General features: G+C 40.2%; 1 protein-coding gene across 2 annotated transcripts in view; it reads right to left on the bottom strand.

The window, feature by feature from the left end:
• The window catches only part of FAM172A (family with sequence similarity 172, member A), a 244,126-nt gene extending 239,916 nt beyond the window's left edge, over positions 1–4,210 (bottom strand). Inside the window, exons 1-2 of one of the 2 annotated variants that reach the window (XM_009884330.1) lie at positions 4,105–4,210; positions 718–819 (exon numbers count right to left, since the gene is read on the bottom strand). In XM_009884330.1, coding sequence (XP_009882632.1) covers positions 718–819; positions 4,105–4,210 — 208 coding nt within the window. Of the gene's footprint in view, positions 1–717; positions 820–4,104 lie in introns of those variants that run through there. The other variant, XM_009884331.1, reaches the window with a different exon arrangement.
• Between the last annotated feature and the right edge of the window lie 18,040 nt (positions 4,211–22,250).

The raw sequence follows: 22,250 nt of genomic DNA, 5'->3' as shown, positions 1-22,250 counted from the left end.
ACGTCCCCATTTGTCCTACAGGTTTCAAACAATCTTGAAAGAGCCATTTCCTGGAGTCTGGTATTACTTTAGCTCAGAGGCTTATTTCTCAGCTGGATTTTAAGATGTAGGCACTGGAAATTATAAATACTACTAACTCATTTAACACAGAGATTCAGCTAGCTGGAGGTACTTCTAGTCATCACACACTTAGCTGTAACGCAAAACCGAGACCCACACCAGAAGACACAGTCTGTCACGTTGCTCTTCCTTTCATCCATATAAATAGGTGTTTTCCTATTGGTATTAATGAAATAGCTGGGATACATTATTATCTACATAACTTCTTCTGTATCCATAAAAATGAATCAGTAAATAAAATGTTTCTTAATGAACGACCACTCTTTGATTTTGTTTTTTAATGCTAATTAATGCTACAGAAATTACTTTCAGAATTTTAGTATCAACACTTCTGTAATAGAAAACAAGAAGTCATAAAGTATGCACAGCACAAGCCCACAGTATTGTATAAGATGAGGGATTTTTGTGACAATTTTATGAAATTAAAAATAAAGTATTACTTAGATAGATTTACAAGTCTGTTAACACCATGGCTTAAAATGTTATTCTTAACAGAAAGTGTGAAATTCTAATAGGGACTTATAATATATAATTAAAGTTCTGATAACCTCTCAACATTATTCTAAGTATAGCCTTTACAAAGCATATACGACTTACTTTCATTAAAAACATACTCAAATCCTTCCAGAGTGTCAGGAAATTCAAGTGGTGGTTCATCTTTTTTCATTAGTTCATCCAAGTCTATTCTAGACAGTAAATCTAAAAAAGGAAAAGAAAAATTACATAATGAATGCTATGTCTTTTTTATTTCACTATTATCACTGACAAAACACGTTCGTTCAGATTTGTAGATCTTAAGGGCAGAAGGACATCCTACACATTACTAAACATAGGACTTCGTTATGGGAAATCTCATTCCAGATTCAAAAGCCGGGCCTCATTGTCAGTATATCTTCCTATTTATTTCTTTCTTTATTTACCTATCTATATCTAATGCTGATCAAAAAATGTCCAGCAACAGAGAAGCCACTAAAGACATAGTGATTTGTTTCAATGATTCATCACGCCCAATGTCAGAAACGCGTCTCCGGTATGCATCATGGTTTTAACACGAATTTATCCAGCTTCAACATCAAGTCGCTGATACACTCCGGTTTGCCTTCTTGAAGAGCTCAGATTATCAAATGCACGTCATCTCACAGGCATTTTCCAGCTGTGTGATCACAACACTCCTCAACCTTCGCTTTGATACCCAAATAGATGGAGTTATATGAATCCTTCTCTCAACCACCCTCCTTTAGCAACTCTCAAGGCAGAGAGAACTGCCTTTCATTTTATAGCAAGCCGTGACATACACATCATCTTCAGACTAGGATGCTACAACCGCATACAGTCTGCATTCACGAGTGCAAGTACACTAAAATAAGTATAGTCTGCATTATTTACCCTCAATTTAAGGATTTATATTTAACCAGAGGCAAGCATATAGGGACATCTTTTGGTTACATCTAACTATTAAACAATTACTGCATCCACAGATAATAGTGTGCAATCACCTCTCCTCATTGCTCATCAGCCATACAACCTGATGCTACCATTTTAACATACTTTCTGATTATTAATAATATATTTTTCTCTTTCCTCATAGATGAATTTGAAGACCACACAAACATTCGGTTCAGGAGTCCTACACTGACTTTTCACTCCTGTTGTTTCATAAACCAAGGTACCAAGTATTACCAAGGAAACACACGAAGTATTCTAAGTATATTGGTTTATCACCTTTACCATCCAAAGTTGTAGTTCAAAGCAAAGAAAACAGTTTGAAAAGACTAACTTTCTTTGAACTTGCTTTGTTTGACATTAACTACGCTTCCATCCTTTAATTACTTAAAATCGTTATTTGAATAGGCTTTCTATCACTATTTTTCCTTAATCTTGTCACCAGTGACAAGCCTACGGGCTACCCATGTTACCTAAGCTTAGAATTGGTACATTAATCCTTTGAAATTTCTACAGTGTTTAAAAAGTACGACTTAAAATTAGCTTCAATATTCTTGAGAGTTCCTTGGCCTGCTCTTTTGTAACTCTTCAGGTTCAGGTGACATTCACTCCAGCGTTCATACAACTGTCTCCAGCTCCTCCTTCTCTACATGATTCCACCAGTTAAAGCTGGAGGACCAAGGGTCATTTTGTATGGTCATTTCCAACCTTTCTCCAACCCACGCTATGGTATCTGAGCATCTCTGGGGTAACTAAATCAGATGTTGACTGGAAGATATCTAAATGTGGCTTTCTCAGCCATAGCTCACTTTCACATCAAATCTGTTTAATAGCAAGTCCCATGACATTCAAGTCACATCAGCAATTGTATGCTTGTTCTTGTGCATTGTCCTTTGAAAGTTCCGGGGAAGCTGCTTTGGTCCTCAACCAAATGATAGGAGAAGGAAAAGAACTTTGCCAAAGAAGTTTTTCACAACAGGATGTAAAAAGCGTGCCCTTTCTTCCTCTGTACTTTCACAACGTCAAGGTAGTAAAACAGTCTTTAGCACATCTTTCCTTGGTGAAGAGACTCCAGTCACACCACATCTCTAGAATTTAATTTAACCAGAGTTATCCTGTCTTCTTACTGTGACCTATCTGGAAACGTGTTTACACAGAAGTGTCAGTTGCTATATAATAAAATATCCGTCGCCGGAGGAGCAAGGACAATACTAGATGAACTACATTAAGCTTATCTGCACTGTGTACCGCTTGTCACGATTTACAGCTTCCATCAGCGTCACTCAGGAAGGCGGCAATCGGTCTGTGCTCCAACCACCAATATAGCCACTTTCTTCCTGTGCAATTTTTCAAGTTAAAATTAGCTAAAGTGTTCTTATAACTTTGAGATTCTTTCAAGATCTGATCCACCATTCCCACCTAAGATCTTGGACTCTCCAACTCAATTCCAGACTACTTCAGCAGAGCTCAAAACCGAGCAATCTGCAGGAGACCTTCTACAGCTTAATGGTTGTTCACCATTGAATGGTAGATCACATGGAGAAAACAACACCCTCACAGAAAGTTTTCATTATGTGGAATATTTCTCAGACACTAATCCTTAATGAAGACCAAACTAATGCCAACTAAAAAATGGGAGTTCTACTATTCCAAACATGAAGTATAATTTCCTCAAAATATACCAGTTTGACAGAAGTAGTAGAAGGTTTGAAAAAAACACCACATACTTTTTCACCAAACGTTTCACAAAAACACAGTTGTAACTGAAAAAAACCATCATCTACCATCACTGCAAAACAGAATATATATTCCTAACAAAACTCTGGTAGAAATCCAATTTTTTTTTTACTCTGGACCTGCAAGGTGTATTCTTTTTGCTCTTTTGAAAAACGATTCAGAGAGTAAATGTGTGATGCAAGCACTTTAAATCCAATGTTTGGTTAGCTTACTTGTAGGTCTAACCAACTCTGTGTACTTCCAAAATTGAAAAACACCATTTTAAATATGTCATTTCTTTAATTTATTTTTTCCTCAAGAAAATTACTCTGCTGTCACTTAGGTCCATTTACTTTTTAAAAACATACAATACAATGAAAACTTTATAAAATCAACATGGAAATCGATGTCCTGAAAATGTTTTCCCTGCTAACATTCTAGTCAAAGAGATTTTTAAAAGCTGTAATATGGTTGCATAATTATAAAACCTAAGTGGCATAAAAATTAAATGATAACTTCCAGAAACTGAGAACACAAAAGCACCAGTCAACTTTCTCAAAGGATAATTACGAAAATTAAAAAAATTAATGGATATCTTATTCTGTTCCTCCTTACTACAGATCATTATTTTTTATATCCTCTTACGAAAACACTGATAAAGGACACACCATTAGACAAAAAGCATTAGCATAAATGGACTAATAGTCTCTTCCAGTATTGCAGTTTCCAGACTCTAACCCATAGTTATATCAAACTATTTTCCTTTCCTTAGTTATTATTTATGAAATGTCAACATATGTAAAAAGAAGGCAAAAGGACTCATACCCTTTAATGCAGTCGTCTTCTCTTTTTCATCTGGACCTCCTTGCTGGAGCTGAGCCATCATTATCCCAGCTGTCAACAGATTTAAAATACTGAGGTAAATGTACATTAATCAGGCAACCTGAAAACCAACAAGAGTTGGAAATTAGCAAATTTACTGACTTCAACAGATCTGATTTGCTGCTGCTTACATCACAAAAATCCAGAACTTCTTCCAAAAGCAAAACTTCCCAGAGTATTATAAACCCCTATGATATGTAAGGTAAAATAAAATTAACTTTTCCTCTCCTTCAAAACTTGTACTAGACACTCTTAAGGTCTCATCACGCTATCCTGGATTAAGATGGTTTACACTGAAGTGTGACACACACTCCAGTATCAAATTCGGTGAAAGATTCAAGTTCACAGGAACAAACACTAACTTCTCCCTAATCCTAAAAGGACAACTATCTAATCGCGACTTCTTTTTTGTGATTCTAATGTAACAGCAGCAAATGCAAAGCCTTTTGGAGAAGCACCACACTTGTAAGGCCAAAGTAGAAGACACAAGAAAAACAAAAACATAATCAACAGAACTTACACAATCTTTAAGGATTTTCTTCATCAGTTAATTCCACTTTATTGTTCTTACTGTACTACACGTTTCATTTTGGTAAAACTACAGCTTTAAACCACTGTGATTTCTACGATACATTATCGGCATTGAAATGCAGAGAGTAATGTCCAGCTATGGAACGAACCTCAATATATTCAAGGTGAGAATTTACATGAAAAATATATTTCCAAATTTCTCCTGTTGCAGAGAAGGCAACCCAGACATTCAAATCTGCAAACCCTTTCACCCTGAATCTGAGACCCTGGGAGCAAACTACCACGTCACAACCACCGCTTCTTCCTTCTCAGTAAAAAGACTTCTGTGTCTCGAATTTTTCTTCCCTTCATCTTTTTTTGGTTCCTTGTTTTATTGGTCTGTCATTACCAATTTGTTTCACTTTTCTCCCCAATATACTGCACCATGGATGAGTTTGCATGAACTGCACCTCTGTAGCAATTTGTGATTTTCAAAGAAAGAGTAATAGGATTCACCAACTACTACTGGCTCCGTAATACTTTCACCCGTAAGAAAGAACCCCAAAATGGTTTATTATAAGTAACAACAGTTCACTGTAAGGGCAACAGGAAAAAAAACCAACCCAAAACAAAAGCATAATAGAGACCATTTTTCTATTATCTTTAGAGAAAACCTCTTACATGAAACATTTTCTAGGAGATTAAGGAAAAATACAGCAATTTAAAGGAAGGGATAGTTATTATTAACTAAGGAGAGGGTTGGGGAGTGTGTGTGTTCGTTTGCTTAAGCTGGGGTTCAAGAAAATCCAATAATCCATTCTACAAGTTGGACCTATGGGAGACTTTGACACCTTCCTTTGGAGAAGGCTGTTCAGCTTAAGCTGATGGCACATGACAGTACACTGCCAAAAGTCTTTTAAAGACAATTCCACCAGAAAGCTCTGCTTAGATTGTGTACTTTTTAAATTATGACACAAGTCAACATGATTCAGTTAAAATGGGCATCTTTTGGATAACACTGTAATCATGTTAGCACTCATAAAAAAGTAATCAAGAAAAATAACAACAAAACCACAGAGACTTTTTTTTTGTATTTTCTAGCACATAATGTAGTCAATGTAAACATTAAAACTACCCAAATTTCAATTAGCACAAGTGGATGGTATTAAAGACTTTTATCAGATGCTTCCAAATAGTCCAGTGAAAGAAGTTCACCAACTACAAAATGTTGTCCATCACCAGTTTGTACATTCGAAGCACAAAACCACATACATTCCATCAGATTGTTCAGAAAAGAAACTAATGCATTACAGTTAAAGTTATCAGAAGTGCTACAAAATGACAGCAATAGTGTTTTGTGATAGCCCAGGTGAAAATTTTTCTAGCCATACAAATTGGGTAGTCCTCCCTACACAACTTTTGAAAATTCATCACTGCGTATAGGTAAGTTAACGCAGATAAAAATACATACAGGTGCTCAAAGACTTGTTATTACCCAAGGGAAGAAACATAAAATATATCTGAACTGATATGCCTTGATAAACTAATCCCTACCCCCTAATCAGATTAATCAATGCACCAACCAAGAATCCCTGGCATCCTTGCCTCTACAATGGATACCCTTCTTCCCTTACCAGATGAAGACCCTGCACTGAGGAAAAAGTAGATACCTTAACACCTTCACTTGCCAAGCTAGAAGCACCAAAATAAACAAACAAACAAATAAATCTGAATTTAGCTTTGAGAGAGGGAATTTCCGGTTCTTTTTGACAAAGTAAAAAACTGTTACAGCAGCCACTGGAGGGAGGACTTGATATTAGAATGAAGATGAAACAAGCACACAGTATTTTATGCATTGTTTGTGTGAACACAGCAGTTTGTTGAATCCCTCACTGATATTTGTTTAAATGACAAATAGAAGAAATTAGATGAGAGGGTTGGATTTCCTTTCTTTGACAGACAGATGTCGAATCAACTGCAGTCTGATGGTGCAGAAATGAACAGTGGGAAAATTATAGAGCTCTCTGAATGGTTGCTTACAGACAAGTGCAGGAATTTCAGTTTATTCTAGACATCAGTTTTAAGCCCCAGTGATCTTCAACTGCACGTACTGATGTCCTGGTTTGAGGTAAAACAGAACCAGTTTTGGTCAGTAACTTCACTCCTTAGCTGGGCCTCTCTGACTGCTGAAATTAAGAGCACCTTGTGCAGACGGTGTTCACTCTCTCGGGGTGATCAGACCCACGTTCATAGCTGATGCCCAGGCACGGTGTGCAGAGAGGACCTCACTTACACTCATTGCCATAACCCCCCGGGCAACCAGCTTTGGGATGTGCCCCGTTGGAGGGTGGGAAGCGGAAAAGCGCAGTGGGGTCCCACCTGCGGGGAGGAGCGGACAGGACAGGGGACCCCAAACTGACCAACGGGGTATTCCATCCCATCTGCCTCGTGCTCAGTATAAAGGCTGAGGGACCAAAGGGTCAGATCTCTCTCTCTCTCTTCCTGCAATGGCCGACGTCTGAGGAGGACTCTGTTCGTCTGCTGCGATCCCCATCCTGAATGCAGATCCGGAATCCAGTTCCCGTCCGTCACTGAGTCAGCCTGGGACTGCCCCGGTGCCAGCCGGTGTCGTGGTTGTCATCTCGGGAGCTTGATACGGGTTTGTATAGATTTCATTATTTCTTTTTATTTTACTATTAATACTTCATTAAAGCAGTTTAGTTCCTTCTAAACTCGTAAGTCTCTTTTTCCTCCTCTGCCTCTCTCTCTGAAGAGGGGTAGAGGAGAGCATCTGTCGGTCCCACCTGGGGTCCCCCAGGTCCCCAGGAGCCGATTTGGCCTAAACCACGACAACTGACCACTCCACATAATTCACAAAGACCATTATCAAGTTTCTTGTAATAAAAAAAGGTTATTTTAAATGTGTTATTCTGTACAATTACTTAGATTATTCTTTTAAAAACATCTTTTCTGTGATTGCTTTTTGCATTAGCTACAGCAAGCGTACTTCCTAAAAAACTGGTTACTCTCTCACTTGAAGAAATACTTACAATAAATGAGTTTATTGACAAGAGAATGTATATTTATTTGTATGTATCTTGCTTTTCCATGCAAACTTAAGTATTCTACCACAAAACGTCATGCATATTTTGTGTCTATTCAACTCAAAGCTCGGCAATACTTAAAATAATTGGACAGCAGAAATATTCTGGTTTCATGGCTTCAAGAGACAAAAAAAGCTGCATTTTCATCATACCCCTACTAATGCAACTACAAAAGCAATGGCTTCACAAACATAAATTTAAAACAAAACAAAAAAACTACCAAACCAAACACACTTTTCCCACACTCAAGGCAATATACATACATATTTCATATTTGTAAAGTGGTACTGGAAGTTTGGACCCCCAAGCTTGTGATTGTATAACATCGATAGTCTTCAAATCAAACTAGACACTGTATCATATATTCTGACTTTGAAAAAAATGCACACATACACAGATTTCTACAGACTTCAATTGTTTTTCGTGGTGTAAACGCAGCTAGAGATGTGGAAAAAAAATAAATAGTAGTATATGATTTTGCTTTACATTAGCAATTCCTGACACTAAGTCAATGCTACAAGCGTTCCAAATAAAGGCTATAAATAATTGTAGTGGTAACCCACCGCAAGCGCAACATAAGAAGAAAACACACAAGTATTTTCAAATAGCACAAGTCCATCAAGTTTATCTGGACATAATCTGAACAGGAGTCATCAGAATGCTTCTTTGTACCGCCCTGCTTTACCAGAATACAGCTGAATTAGAGCCTTGCTCTCTGTAAACTGACATCCCAGGCAACCTAGGGGCAAGTGTGGGTTAGATTTGTGCAATGTGGCTGATGACTGGAGTGAGACCCGGTTTTTCTTCAAAGAGATGGCGGGGTGAGAGTTTGGCTCCAGTCCCTTCTCTGTATTGGCTCAACAAAGCAAAAAAATACATACTTTAATCTTAATAGTATTTTCCTGTCTAATTAGATTTTATCTATTCCTGCTTTTAGGGCACTACAGATGACATCAGCAACAACTGCTTCAATTAAGGTTGTACTTCACTTCCCTTCACTTACAAGATGCTATTTTCAACTGCTTATAGGTTTGCCAAACTTCAGCTCTGAAAGCCAATTATTTCCAGTCTGCTTTAGACTAAACAGTTTTGAAAAAGTTCAGCTAAAATGTCTACCTCCTGTATAAGAAGAAGGTTCAGAGACAGCAGCTTCTGCGCAGTTCTGCTGATGTTAATGAGCAGCTACAGCATCTCCATGTTGCAGAGATCAGAAATTTAGCCAGAGGATCAGCTTAGCAGCGTGTGCCTCTTGCCATTACCCTTAAAGCCTGCCCATATCTGCTCCACTAAAAATTACTTCTTGCACACATTTAATATAGACTTATTAAGACTTATCAGAATTTCCACAAAATTTACCCATTTGCCTACAGCATGCTCCATACAGCTGCAAAAAGCCAGAGGGAAGATGCACAGGAGGGGAGTAATAAATGCTAGAAGGGCAGGATCTTTAACCGCTAGAATACAAAGAAACTGGCAAGGATCCCAAAGTCCCTGAATCTCAGTACATCTTTGCATTCTACCAAACGGTGGTGGTACTTGCTGATAAAGTACATGACTGCAGCTCACACTAAGGGTTGATTTATTTGCGCAGCAGCCACCTTCCAGTGTTATTTACCCCATAAGCTCAAAAAGCAGAGGACTGTGAGCTATATGCATTAGTGTCCCAACCGTGCCAGCAACTCACTTGTTTACACAAGGCAGAGTCAACAGAATTCCACATGCTGAAGCTTTAATTATCTCAGTTTAACTTCCCTGAAATGCTGGAAATGACCTTCATAAACATAGGCGTGTAAAAATGATCAAATAAACATGTCAAAAGAATACAAAGAGGCGGTGCAAACTCAGCACACCTCTGGGAGGTGTACAACATGATGGTCTTATCAACCAAACACAAGGTTCACAACGATCATCAAGAATTCTGTAGTAGCAGCAGCTTTGAACACACGTACTGGCTTTGTCTGGGACAGTTAGTTTTCTGCCTAGCAGCCTGTATGGGGCGATGCTTCGGATCTGTGCTGAAAACAGTGTGGATAACGCAGGGATGTTTACGTTACCGCTGAGCAGTGCCCACACAGCATCTAGGACCTTTCTGCTCCTCGCACCGCTCCAGCAGCAAGCAGGCTGGGGACACAAGGAGTTGGGAAGGGACACAGCCGGGAGGGCTGACCCCACTGACCACTGGGATACTCCACACCATATGACATCATGTTCAGTATACAAAGCTGGGGGAAGAAGGAGGAAGGGCTGATGTTAAGAGCCGTAGCATTTGCCTTCCCAACTCATTATTATGCATGATGGAGCCCCGCTTTCCCGGAGATGGCTAAATACCTGCAAGTCCTTATTTTGCTTTGATTGCTTGTGTGGCTTTCGCTTTCCCTATTAAACTGTCTTTACCTCAACTCATGAGTTTTCTCACTTTTACCCTTCTGATTCTCTCCCCCATCCCACTGGCGGGAGAGCAATCGAGGGGCTGGAGGTAGCTAGCTGGCTGCCCTCAGGGGTTAAACCACAACAACACATAATACAATACTCTCTTAAATAAGCAGGATATCAATAATTAAGTGTACAGAGAACCCTACTGCTGTTGAGGCAGATGGATAGTTACCTAACGAATCAGGCAGCAACTCTGGGGACAGAAAAAGTGATCCTGCAGCGAAGGCAGGAGAACACTGCCTGGAGAACACTGTTCACAGGAGGCATTTGCAGGTGTTCTTACGGAATATTGCTCAGCTCCTGAAAAACAACACATTGTCAGACAAACTCTTTTTGTATATTTCCCATTTTCTGGGCATTCAGCCTGAATGATTCTCTTCAATGCTCAGAACTACAGACCATTGGATTCCTGTTTTAAGAAAAACTTTGAAGAACCTTCCCTGGCTTTCCCAATCTCAGCACCCAAGGTGAGTGTACGCTGATGAACAGGACATTACTTTCAATTAATTTCACCACCACCTTCCTCTAAAAGGCTGGTAAGAATCCTCCATGAACAGCAGGCACTAGGTAAAATTCAAGGAAATAAAAGTTATGAAGAACTAACACCCAGCCATAGAAGTCTCACAAAAAGCCCATGTAACATAATAATGCCATATTGAGCACAAGTTTTGTATTATGTTGTTTCATTAGTGCATGGGGCTGCATCTCAACTGATGATGAGGAAAAGAGATGTTGAAGCAATAGGATTATTTGGAAAACAGTTTTGTGAAAGGCTCTTTAATTACAGAATCGGATTTTCCTGTCAGTGTATATCGCAATGATAACTCACAAGGCTTTGGCACAATATTCCTTCATAATATACCAGAAATTGCCCTGTGATAGTTTATAAAACTGTTTTGGATGATATTTTAAGATGATTGTACTAGACTGTTGGTTTTAAACAGATTCTGGCTTGAAAGATGGGGTGAAGACTGACTCTCAACAGCCTCATCTCTGTACATACTAAGCAGTTACAGGACAAAGACAGAATTTTTAATCTTTTTTTAATGCCATCTTCTCTCAAGCAATCCCATGGGTCAGCCAGGAGAGAAAAAGGCCTCTGAACACAGAAAAAAAACTCGAAGACTATTAAAAGAGCCTTCTCTTAGGAGAGACACCAAAGTAATTTGCAGGACAGCCACAGAAGAAGAGAGAAAGAGAGAGACTGGAAAACTCTAGGGAAATGATTTCTGCTTAGGCTACCATCAAAAGATGCTAAAAAGCCCTAGACACATGCATATGTGTCTAGTACTTTAAAATCACTTTTTTTCTCTCCCCCTCTGCTCTTAAGTAACAGTGCGACTTTCAGAAGGGCTGTCTGGCATTAACTGAAGACGCCCGAAAAGAAAGACAGGCAAAGTGGCTGGAAACGCAGTGAATCCAGGTCTGTAGCCCAGATGCTCGCAGGCAGTGTGGCATTTCTAATTCTACTCCAGACTCTGCGCCGAGGAGGTGCACAAAAAGAAACTGGGGAAGGGCAAGAGGTGCAGCCAGCTTTCTCCGACATACCCGTTTCCTCCACCGCCTTCCAGAACGTGCACATGCAAAGAATTAAATATTGCCACCCTGCCTGACAGAGAAATATCCAAACCAGGTGGATGCTACGCGGAATCAAATCACGTACAACTGAAATGAGCATGCAGGGCTACTGAAGACATCAGTTCATCACCAAGATACCTTATTCCAGAATCAGACTAAAATACTCTGAATTCCCATCGTGTACGTACCTCCTCTTGGCGGCAGCATCTGCCTCAAGAAATTTGCCTTTTGGCTCTGCCCGCAGCTTTTCCTGCCGCAGGACACCCATTTCTTCAATTTTACCATTTCTCCCAGCTTTACTAAGACAGTATGTCAAATGTCTTTGCTCTGCCCTCTACCGGAGAGGCAGCACGTGCTATTTGGCCAGCGGAACCAAGAAGTGCCGCTTCATGTCAACTACCTGGTGGACAAAGCAAATAGCCCCATGGAACACATGCAGTCCACAGATCTGCTTCTGCTGGACTGTCACAAAGGAGCACCATATTATAATATACATATATTAAAAAAAAAATATGAATAATGTAAAGGCATTCTTTTAGTTGATTACTTAAGATTAACTTGATCTTAAAATTCTGACTGCATCACACCTGTATTTTTCATTTTTTCACATCAGTACAACTTTTACTTTCTACTACAAACCAATAAAAAGAACAACGATAAAAAAGCAAGGCAAGCAAATTTCATTTTTCTTACTGGTTCTACTGAAAATCTAATATTTGCATTAAAAATTGTCCATTAACTAAGTCAGTAAACATAATCAGACTTCTTCAGACATCTCTGCTACTGCCTAATGCACAACCTTGCTGTCTCTGCCCAGAGCCAAGGCTGCCAAGCAGCTCTAACCACGGCATCACAGGGCAGTCGAGGCTGGAAAAGATGTCAGGAAATGATCTGGTCTCCAGCCCTCTGCTGGACCGTACTTCATTAGGCCTTACATCAGGTAACGCAGGGCGCTGTCAAGGTGAGCCTTCAATATTTCCAGTTAGGGAGATTCCACCATGCCTTTCAGGAACTTACTCCAATCTTTAATATTTCTAGCAGATTTTCTTTTTCTTATACCCAGACAAAATTTCTCCTCTCACTGTGCATCTTTGTGAACAGAAAACAACTCCTCCTCCGTACCTATCTTCTAGGTATTGGATGACTGACGAAATCTCTCCAAGCCTTTTTTCCTCTACAAACTTCCTCGAATCTTTCTCCAAACGTTGAGTGCTCTAACACGCTAATCACCCTTCTAACATACGAATCATCCTGGTTGCCAGCTGCTGGACCTTCTCCAACGTTTCAACGTCTCTCTTGAACTCAGGGGACAAACCAGACATGGCACCCTAGCTACGCTCTTACCTAGACAGCAGAGGACTCGGCTTGCCTTCATTGCCACGAGGGGACAGTGCTGGCATTGCTCAGGTTGCCATCCAGCAGCACCTCCAGGTCCTTTCTACAGTCAGCCATGCCCCAGCCAGCACTGCCGTTTGGGAATTACACCTCTGTCGGCACACAACTGCACAGGTATCTTTGTTATACCTCAGGCAATTCCTTTTTTGGCCTCGTCTTCCACCCCACACGGCAGAGGATGGATTACTGCTGCACAAATACAGACGATAATCACGACAGCGAGTCTGGCAGTTTCATTTACACTGTGATTTGAACTCCAGAAGAAAAAAAACTGGGGAACAACTGTTCTCTTGTTATTCTGCATCCTTTTGCCATACATATTGATAGCTTTTATTTGCCATGTTATTACACAAAGTTAGCCAAACACACTCCTTGGAAAAATCAAATTCTAACTCAGACACGAACCACCTCAATGAGGTTGAACAGATGTATCAAATGGTTTGGCTTATCCCCAAGACTAAACACTTCCTCCTAGTAGTAGCCACTCCAACACGGGGGCTAAAGAAACTTTACCATTCTAAACCCAACTTGTACAATTCTTTGTCTATTTTGTGGGAAACATTGCATTTCCTACCAGTTTGAATAATTTTTTCCGTTTTCTCTGTTCCCTTCCATTTTTTAAATCCCGACTGACAGCATTATGCAAGCCAAACTCTATAGGACAAACACTGCAGCTTCTCAGGGAGTCATCCGTTCTTCCCCAATTTCCTTGTTTCAGTTCTGAAAACCTGCCCTGCTTTTTTAATTCAGTTTTTCAGACTGTAGACCTAGCTTGCCAAATAACCAGATAATACCAAATAAATTATTTATTATCACTCCACGGATCTTGGGTTTAAAACAAATGTTACTAGTAACAATTTAACATTATTATCACTCCTAAGCAGTACTTATGGAAGACTACCGCTCTTAAAAACTGTTACTTACAACTTTTTCAAAAAGACATTAAGTGCTTCATGATGCAGCTATTTTACTGATACTAAACAGTCTTGAAGTTTGAATGAAATTTATCTCAAAAGTACTCCCTTTACAAAATCTTAGATCTATTATACTGAAGCAGTAACTGTATTCCCGAAAACTCATTATCTGAACAAGTTTATTTTGTGATTTAATTATTTATTGATAGAATTTTCCACTAGGATCCCCTTATTTAACCTAAGTAGTAACAGTTAGCTAAAGAATCTATTATTGCCTGGATTGAACCACTCTCTTCTACCAAGTATTGACACACCATCAGCACTTTTCTCATCTTCTAGGATTTCCTTATCATTCCAAATATTATTTCAAGTGCATAACAAAGGACTTCCCCTAAAACTTCTTACTTCTCATTCCTAGGGTCAACTTTGATAAATAATCACTCTCAGAAAAGATGGTATAGCAGAGAAATACTATTTTTATATTCCTGACAAAATGTGCATTAACTAGCCAGGTGTTTCACTACCATGATAATCAGGTATAGGCTTCAAACTAAACGGAAAGCAACTACCAAAATAAGTCTATACTTAAAAATTACTCAACTTCAAAATATTTCTCAATCTTGCAAGAATCAGATGAAGCAAATTTCTCCATTCCAATGGATACACTTTTTGTGTTACTATCTCTGAAACTTAACAAAACATAACTAATATTATTTCATAGAATCATAGAATGGCTTGGGTTGGAAGGGACCTCTAAAGGTCATCTAGTCCAAGCTCCCCTACTTCAAGCTACTACAGTTTGGAAAGGGAAAAATTCACAATTAAGAAGAAAGTAGAAAATATTTTCTAGATGATATATTTAATGATGCTTAAAAGTTTAAACCTGAAGAAACAAACTAGTGGAGATGATCCTGGCAACATCCTGAGCTGCTTTAGGAAAAGCATTGCCTACATGTTGAGGGATGTGATCCTTCTCCTCTGCTCTGCACTACTGAGACACATCTGGAGTGCTGTGTCCAGTTCCAGATTCCCCAGTACGACAGAGACGTGGACATAATGGAGCGAGACCAGCGAAGAGATGCGAGGATATCTAAGGGCTTGGAGCATGTGACATCTGAGGAGAGGCTGAGAGAGCTGGGACTATTCAGCCTGGAGAGGAGAAGACTGAGTCTTATCAATGCCTGTGAAATGCCTTATGAGGAGAGGAAAGACCACTGAGCTGGAGCCTTCCCATTGCTGCCCAGTGAGAAGGCACGAGACAATGGGCACAGACTGGACATTTGAACATAAGGAAAAACTTCCTTACTCTAAGGGTGGTCAAAGACTGCAACAGGCACCCAGAGAGGTTACAGCCTCTGTCCTTGCAGACACTCAAAACTTACTCAACACAGCCATGAGTAATCTGCTGTAAGTGACCCTGCTCTGGGCACTGGGGTTGGACTAGACAATCTCCAGTGGTCCCTGACAATCTCAACCACTCTGTCATTCTGCGAAGAAAAGAAAAATTGAAAGAGCACAACAAAGGAATAGGCAAAAGACTGTGTGTATATGTATATATATTTATACATATGTTAGTTACCTCCCACAACAGCAACGAACAGCTTATAACAAGGGATGTGAGAATCATTATGAGCAGCATGTGGTTGAGCAACAATTAGGAGCCCATGGTCTCGGGGGTTTCAGGTTTGTGTTCTTAGGAATTTCTTTCTGATTCTGATTTCTTCAATTTGTGTGAAACAGCCAAAATTTATCATCATGAAACTGTCAAAACCATCAGGGCCACAGCCATGACAAATTTGTGAAAGCTGACAACACTGGATATTACTCATTCTATTGGCAACCATTCTTTTAAATGCATTAAAACACCTTCAAGCTGGTTAAAATCACCCTGCAGATGAGTAAAACCTTAAAAAGTGTCTATATTGTGTTTCCACAGATGATAGCATACGCCTAAAATGTGTGCCTTCCATACCCAAAGACAGCATTAAAACACTGTCAAGTCCACAAATATCAGGAAATATCAAAATTAAAGTTGCTTGCACAGTCTTAGTTCAGCATCCATGCACTAAACTCTGGTCTTATACAAAAAAACAATGTGGAGAACACAAAAACAAAGAGGAAAGAAGTGACTTCATTCTCTCCTAGTTCTCCAAGTTAGCGTCATAAGTACCTAAGTTTCTGTCCAGTGTGGTCTTGCCTAAATTCTTTAAAAACAGACAAAACTCAAGATGACTACTCCACAACCTCCCTAAAGATAAGTTCGTGCTGTTAGCTAAGTTCACGCTTGAACCTCATCTTGTGCCCTACTGGACATCCAAACGGTCAGACCTCCTGCCTTTTGCTCTGCTTCCCCCAGCTGTGGCTGACAGACCTGAGAAATAGAAGGCAAGGGAAAACCTCCCTCACCAAAGCTGACGTTCTCCTCTCCATGCAAAGTGGATGGTAGTGCACACCCTACAGCTACTACCACATCCCCCCCAGTATTGCTGAGACTCAACTACCCTGTTTGACACCGTATGAGTATCTTGGCTTTAAACAGAAATCTATTCCAATATCAAATCAAACTACTCTTTTCAGGAGAATATTTTTCCTAACTTTTCCCACTGGCCTTTACTTCCTGACACTTAGGAAGTTTATGCTCTTTCTCCTTGTAGCATCCCTTCCCACACCTGGACACTGCTTTCATGTCTGTCTTCGTCTCCTCTAGTCTGAGCAACCTACTCTTTTGTGCCTTTCCACATTGCACTTTTTTCCTAGACTTCCGAAGATTCTCGTTGCTTTCCCCTGGAAGACTCTCCCATGGGCTCAAACCTAAATGTGATGCCCAAAACTGATGAAGACCAAGCAATGTGGAGTAGAGTGAAATTATCATGTGACATGTTTAAATATGTCCCTTCTAACTATACATCCCAGAAGAATGATTACCCTTATTGCAAAAGCACAGTGCTACTGACGCATGTTTCAGGCTATGATTCACCTAAAAATCTGGGATTCTTTTTTCTAGAATTATTGCTATTTTGTATTTATGTAGGGAACTATCTAATCTAAGTACAGTACTTCGCATTTGCCCTTTTAAACAGCATTATTTCTTTTACGTTGTTTCTCTAATTTTTCTAAGCCATTTGAAATTCTAAATTTATTCTCCACAGAACTTGAATCCTCTCCCAGCCTGGTACTCTCTGTAAAATTAATAAATGTTCTCTCTACACCATCATCATCCGAGTCATTAACAAAAAAAGGGCATAATCACATTTGTTTTTTTCCACCGCACTTCTGCCTTTGTCAACGCATAGAACGAAGGTGCTCACTGGATAAGAAGCTATTCAGTTTTTTGTCTGACCTCCCTCTCCTAAGCTTTAAGTATAACCCTAATGTTTCTCCCATCCTCAATTCCTCCTCCCCCATATTTAAGTGCCTCTCCATCATCCTCTCCTGTTTCTCTCACAAGCCCAGTCCCACTTGGCCTCATTCCACCCCGAGAGCTTCTAGTGCCATTCCACTCCCTCCCCAAGCCCTCCTCATTCGTCCTCTCATTTCAAGTGCTTTCACAGAGACACTGCCAACTCAACTCCTCCTTCCAACCTTCCCGTCGTCCACTCTACCCCAGTCCCCTGGTTTCATTCATCCTGTCATTGAGCGTTTTCCTCAGACCAAACTCCCTGTTGTCTACTTCCGCCGGTCACGCTCACCACAGCCCAGTGGTGGAACACGCACGCTCGTTGTTCCGTGGTGCCGGTGCACATGTCCAAACAGCAAGAAGGGCACAGCATGGTTTTTTTACAAAGATCACTGGAGATTTTTACATACTAAAACTGAAGTTGATACCTGACACAACAGTAGACCTTGCCAAGTATCACGTTTCTTATCCACAACACAGAGCCGCCCCACCACAGCATTATGTATACTGGAAGAGACTTTTGGAGGTCAATTTGTCCAACCTCCTGAAAAAGCAGGTCTTACCAGAACAGGCTGCTTTCAGGCACTTGTCAAGTTCTGAACACGCGCAACGATGGTGACTCCGCAACTTCTCTGGGCCCCGCTCAAGGTAAGTTTTTTTGGGGTCTATCTACCAGTATTTCCTACAATGTAAAACAAAATTTACTTTATCTGCTATCGTGTACTGCTATAGAACAGCAGATAAATGCAATTTAGAACACGCAAACAAATTAAAAATACTATGTTATCTAACCACACTTCTTTTCTGGAAAGCTAGATAGTTTAATACTACCACATGAATAAAGCTTTCCTATATTCCTGTTAGTAGTACTCTAAAGATAGCAATTCTTAGGAATTTTCTAAACAATGTTTTTTTAAATGTTTCCTCTGAACATCCTGGGTAGGCAAAATCTGAGGTTCTCAAAGGAATATGCTACCAGCTTTGAAATACTCAATTTCTGTCTGATACAAACCAGGTATTAGCTTTCTCTCTCATCCCAAGAAAATGCAGGTATGGGTTGGTATCACTAAGGAACTGGATTTCCCATCTCAGCATATTTCCATTGCTCCCCCCCTCCTCCCTCGACCAACTACCTCACACGGGCAAGAATTCAAACTTCTCGTTATTTTGGTGTGGTCGTCTCACAATTGCTCCTCAGGGAATTATCCTATCTTTTATGACTACTTAAATATTCACCAGAAAGAAAGACAAGGAGAACAGAACTAACAGAACAAAGAATGAAAAGTAAAAGATTTAAAAAAAATCTTTAATTGCCCACAGAATGATGTTGGGAAGATAATGAACAAGAATTTAAAGCACTCACTCCTGCAGGAACGTACGTTCAACCTAGCTGATATTAGTGAAGTTGGTGGGATGATTCACATGAATGTAATGCTAGAAATCAAGAGATATAGCCTATTTAGAAAGAGGAACAACAGAGAACAAATGGCACTGTGTGCCAAAAATGTCATTGTCTGTTTCTGAGTCACTGACAACAGACAATCACATCTTAAGAAATAAAGTACAAGTCAGGATACTAGCTGGGGTTTGCTACAGATAGGAAATCTCACATAGCATGGTGGTTAAACATCTATTGCCATCTTGTTGGAAATAAAAGTTTCATTATCACAGTGGACATAACACCAAGTGAGATAACCTGGAGCTTTCATGCTGCCATTATCAGAACATGCTTGAAATTTCTAAAAATTGAGGACAATTTCTTATGCTGAGAATTGTTAAATCCAACCCAAGGGAAAGCTGTGTTCGACTTCATCCGGGCAGATAACAAGTACCCCACTGTGTCACAGAGAACAAATACAGAACAAAGACCGTTCCTGCCCCCAGGTCTTAGAATCAAAGGACATATTTCCAAACACATCTCTGCAGTACGACTTAAGCGGTCCCATCCCCTACCCACGCTACCCCCTCAGCTGTGCTGGCAGAACTGTTTGTAGCAATGCACAGCAAACCAGCTCGCAGGGAATCAGATCTGAGTTAAACCAGAACAGGGACCCGATCGGAGTTAAAACTACCTTTCTTTCTCCCCCTACCCCACCCCACGCTTTTTTTTTTTTAAGAATATACTTTTAATTTATCGATTATGGTACAACTGAGGTGACAGAACGAGGCAGGAACATACAGCTGCTGCCTGAAAATTTTTTTAGCCTAATTTGCCAACATGGGCAAGAAAGAAATATAGACAAAGCAAAAGAAGGACTCCATACATGATCATTGCGATAGGCAATAGTTTATTCTTCCAAATTTCAAACATTTAAAATAAAGTATCAAGAAACCTCCACTAATTTTTGACTTACTGACTAGCACATATCAAATGCCAGTTTTTGCTGATTTTGATGGCTCTGCTTGCTCTGAAATATTTCTCCTTGGGTTGGAGGTGGGCAGTGATATTAACACAGTCTTGCAGCTTGGGAGTTACCAACACACAGATACACAATTCCCAGGCATGCAGAATGTATTTCACAAGATTTAATCGTATGCTTCAGTGGGGAGACTCTCTTTCAGTACTCGGACTATTATTCTTCAATAGAGATACGGATCGTGTGCATGAGCACACCTATTTATCCCTCATTTCACCGTATTTCCATAATGCCTTTACATAATGGCTCTTTCAATACCAAGCCTCCCTGTTAACATATTTCTCCTTTGAAAATACTTCCAGTTTTGTTTTTGACTGCAGTGCCAGTTTTTATTTAAATGTAGTCCACTGCCCTGGTTTGAGGTAAAACAGAACCAATTTTGGTCAGTAACTTCACTCCTTAGCTGGGCCTCTCTGACTGCTGAAATTAACAGCACCTTGTGCAGACGGTGTTCACTCTCTCGGGGTGATCAGACCCACGTTCATAGCTGATGCCCAGGCACGGGGTGCAGAGAGGACCTCACTTACACTCATTGCCATAACCCCCCCGGGCAACCAGCTTTGGGATGTGCCCCGTCGGAGGGCGGGAAGCCGAAAAGCGCAGTGGGGTCCCACCTGCGGGGAGGAGCGGACAGGACAGGGGACCCCAAACTGACCAACGGGGTATTCCATCCCATCTGCCTCGTGCTCAGTATAAAGGCTGAGGGATCAAAGGGTCAGCTCTCTCTCTCTCTCTTCCTGCAATGGCCGACGTCTGAGGACTCTGTTCGTCTGCTGCGATCCCCATCCTGAATGCAGATCCGGAATCCCGTTCCCGTCCATCACTGAGTCAGCCTGGGACTGCCCCAGTGCCAGCCGGTGTCGTGGTTGTCATCTCGGGAGCTTGGTACAGGTTTGTATAGATTTCATTATTTCCTTTTATTTTATTATTAATATTTCATTAAAGTAGTTTAGTTCCTTCTAAACTCGTAAGTCTCTTTTTCCTCCTCTGACCCTCTCTCTGAAGAGGGGTAGAGGAGAGCATCTGTCGGTCCCATCTGGGGTCCTCCAGGTCCCCAGTAGCCGATTTGGCCTAAACCACGACATCCACTTACACAACATCTTATTTCTTGAGATGGGTTTATAACACACACTTTCTGCAAGAGGAATTACATACTTATTTGTTAGGAAAAAAGCTAGATGCTTCCAAGGCTGCTTGGCTATACTCTAGCACTTAGGACAAGAAGGAAGAAAGCAAAGAAAGAATATGGTTTAGCATCTTCTTCAGTTAAACAAGGAGACTGAGATTTGCATCTATTCTACACTAATGGTGCCATGCATAACTATGACATTCACTCAAACGTGCGTTTCGAGCCTTTGTGAAGCCTGGCTTGCAGAACTTTAAAAGAAACCATAACCGCTACGTTATCTGTTGGGCTTGGTCTTTGACACAACATTCAAGACAACCTGGAGTGTACCTGGCACACTGACTACATGATGACCCCGCATCGCCTTGTCTATCTTCCCAGACAAGCAGTTATTAGCCTAAAAACCAAGAAAGTTTTCCTTCGAGCACAGAGGTATGCAATGGCTGTAAAGTACCACTGAGCTCCTAACTCCCAGCATGCTGCAGAAATAAAACAAGAATGAGGTCCACCATGCCTGTTCCTAAGCCAAAATATACTTCAGTTAAGGGATAATGAGAAAGAGGAGAACCCATTTTTCCCGTGTCCCACCAGGAGCTTTTGTCATGTACACTGCATAAAGCTGACACGGTGAAGAAAGCTCAGTAGGCCAGCAGGGTATGTACACTGCAGCTGAAATGTCCAGAGAATTCAAAACAAATATCTTAAAAGATTTAATTGCAAATGGAAAATGGCAACTTTATGAAGCTTATAATTCAGACAAATCCAGACGGGATGTCTTGGGAAATAGTTCACAATTTCCAAAGCTATCTTCCTATTAAATTTCATATTTCTTATCTACATCTCGGAGATGCCTAGGGGTACTTAAGAGTAATCAAGAATATATTCAATGCAATCAAAAACATTTTTCAGTATGTCCCTCAAATAATAAATATTGAGCTTAAACTTTGACTTGAAATTGGCAGTAAACAGGAAAACTTCCTTATTAACAAGTGATAATAAACTAAAAAAAAGTATGCAGAAACGGGAACAATGTAACATGAAGGGCATAACTTCAAATGCACAAGCATCAGGAAACATAAACACTAACATTCGGTATCACAGAATGCTATGGACCTGCTTCCAGACAACACCAGAACTCATTTGCAGTCCAATTGACAGCATATACCGCTAATTCTTATTTTAAACATCACCTCTCTTTCTAGACACACAATAAAG

This window comes from Charadrius vociferus, unplaced genomic scaffold (assembly GCF_000708025.1).
Source record: "Charadrius vociferus isolate BGI_N301 unplaced genomic scaffold, ASM70802v2 scaffold744, whole genome shotgun sequence".
Classification (NCBI taxonomy): Eukaryota; Metazoa; Chordata; class Aves; order Charadriiformes; family Charadriidae; genus Charadrius; species Charadrius vociferus.
Note: the sequence above shows the minus strand (reverse complement) of the source record. Positions and strands in the feature narration are given on the sequence as shown.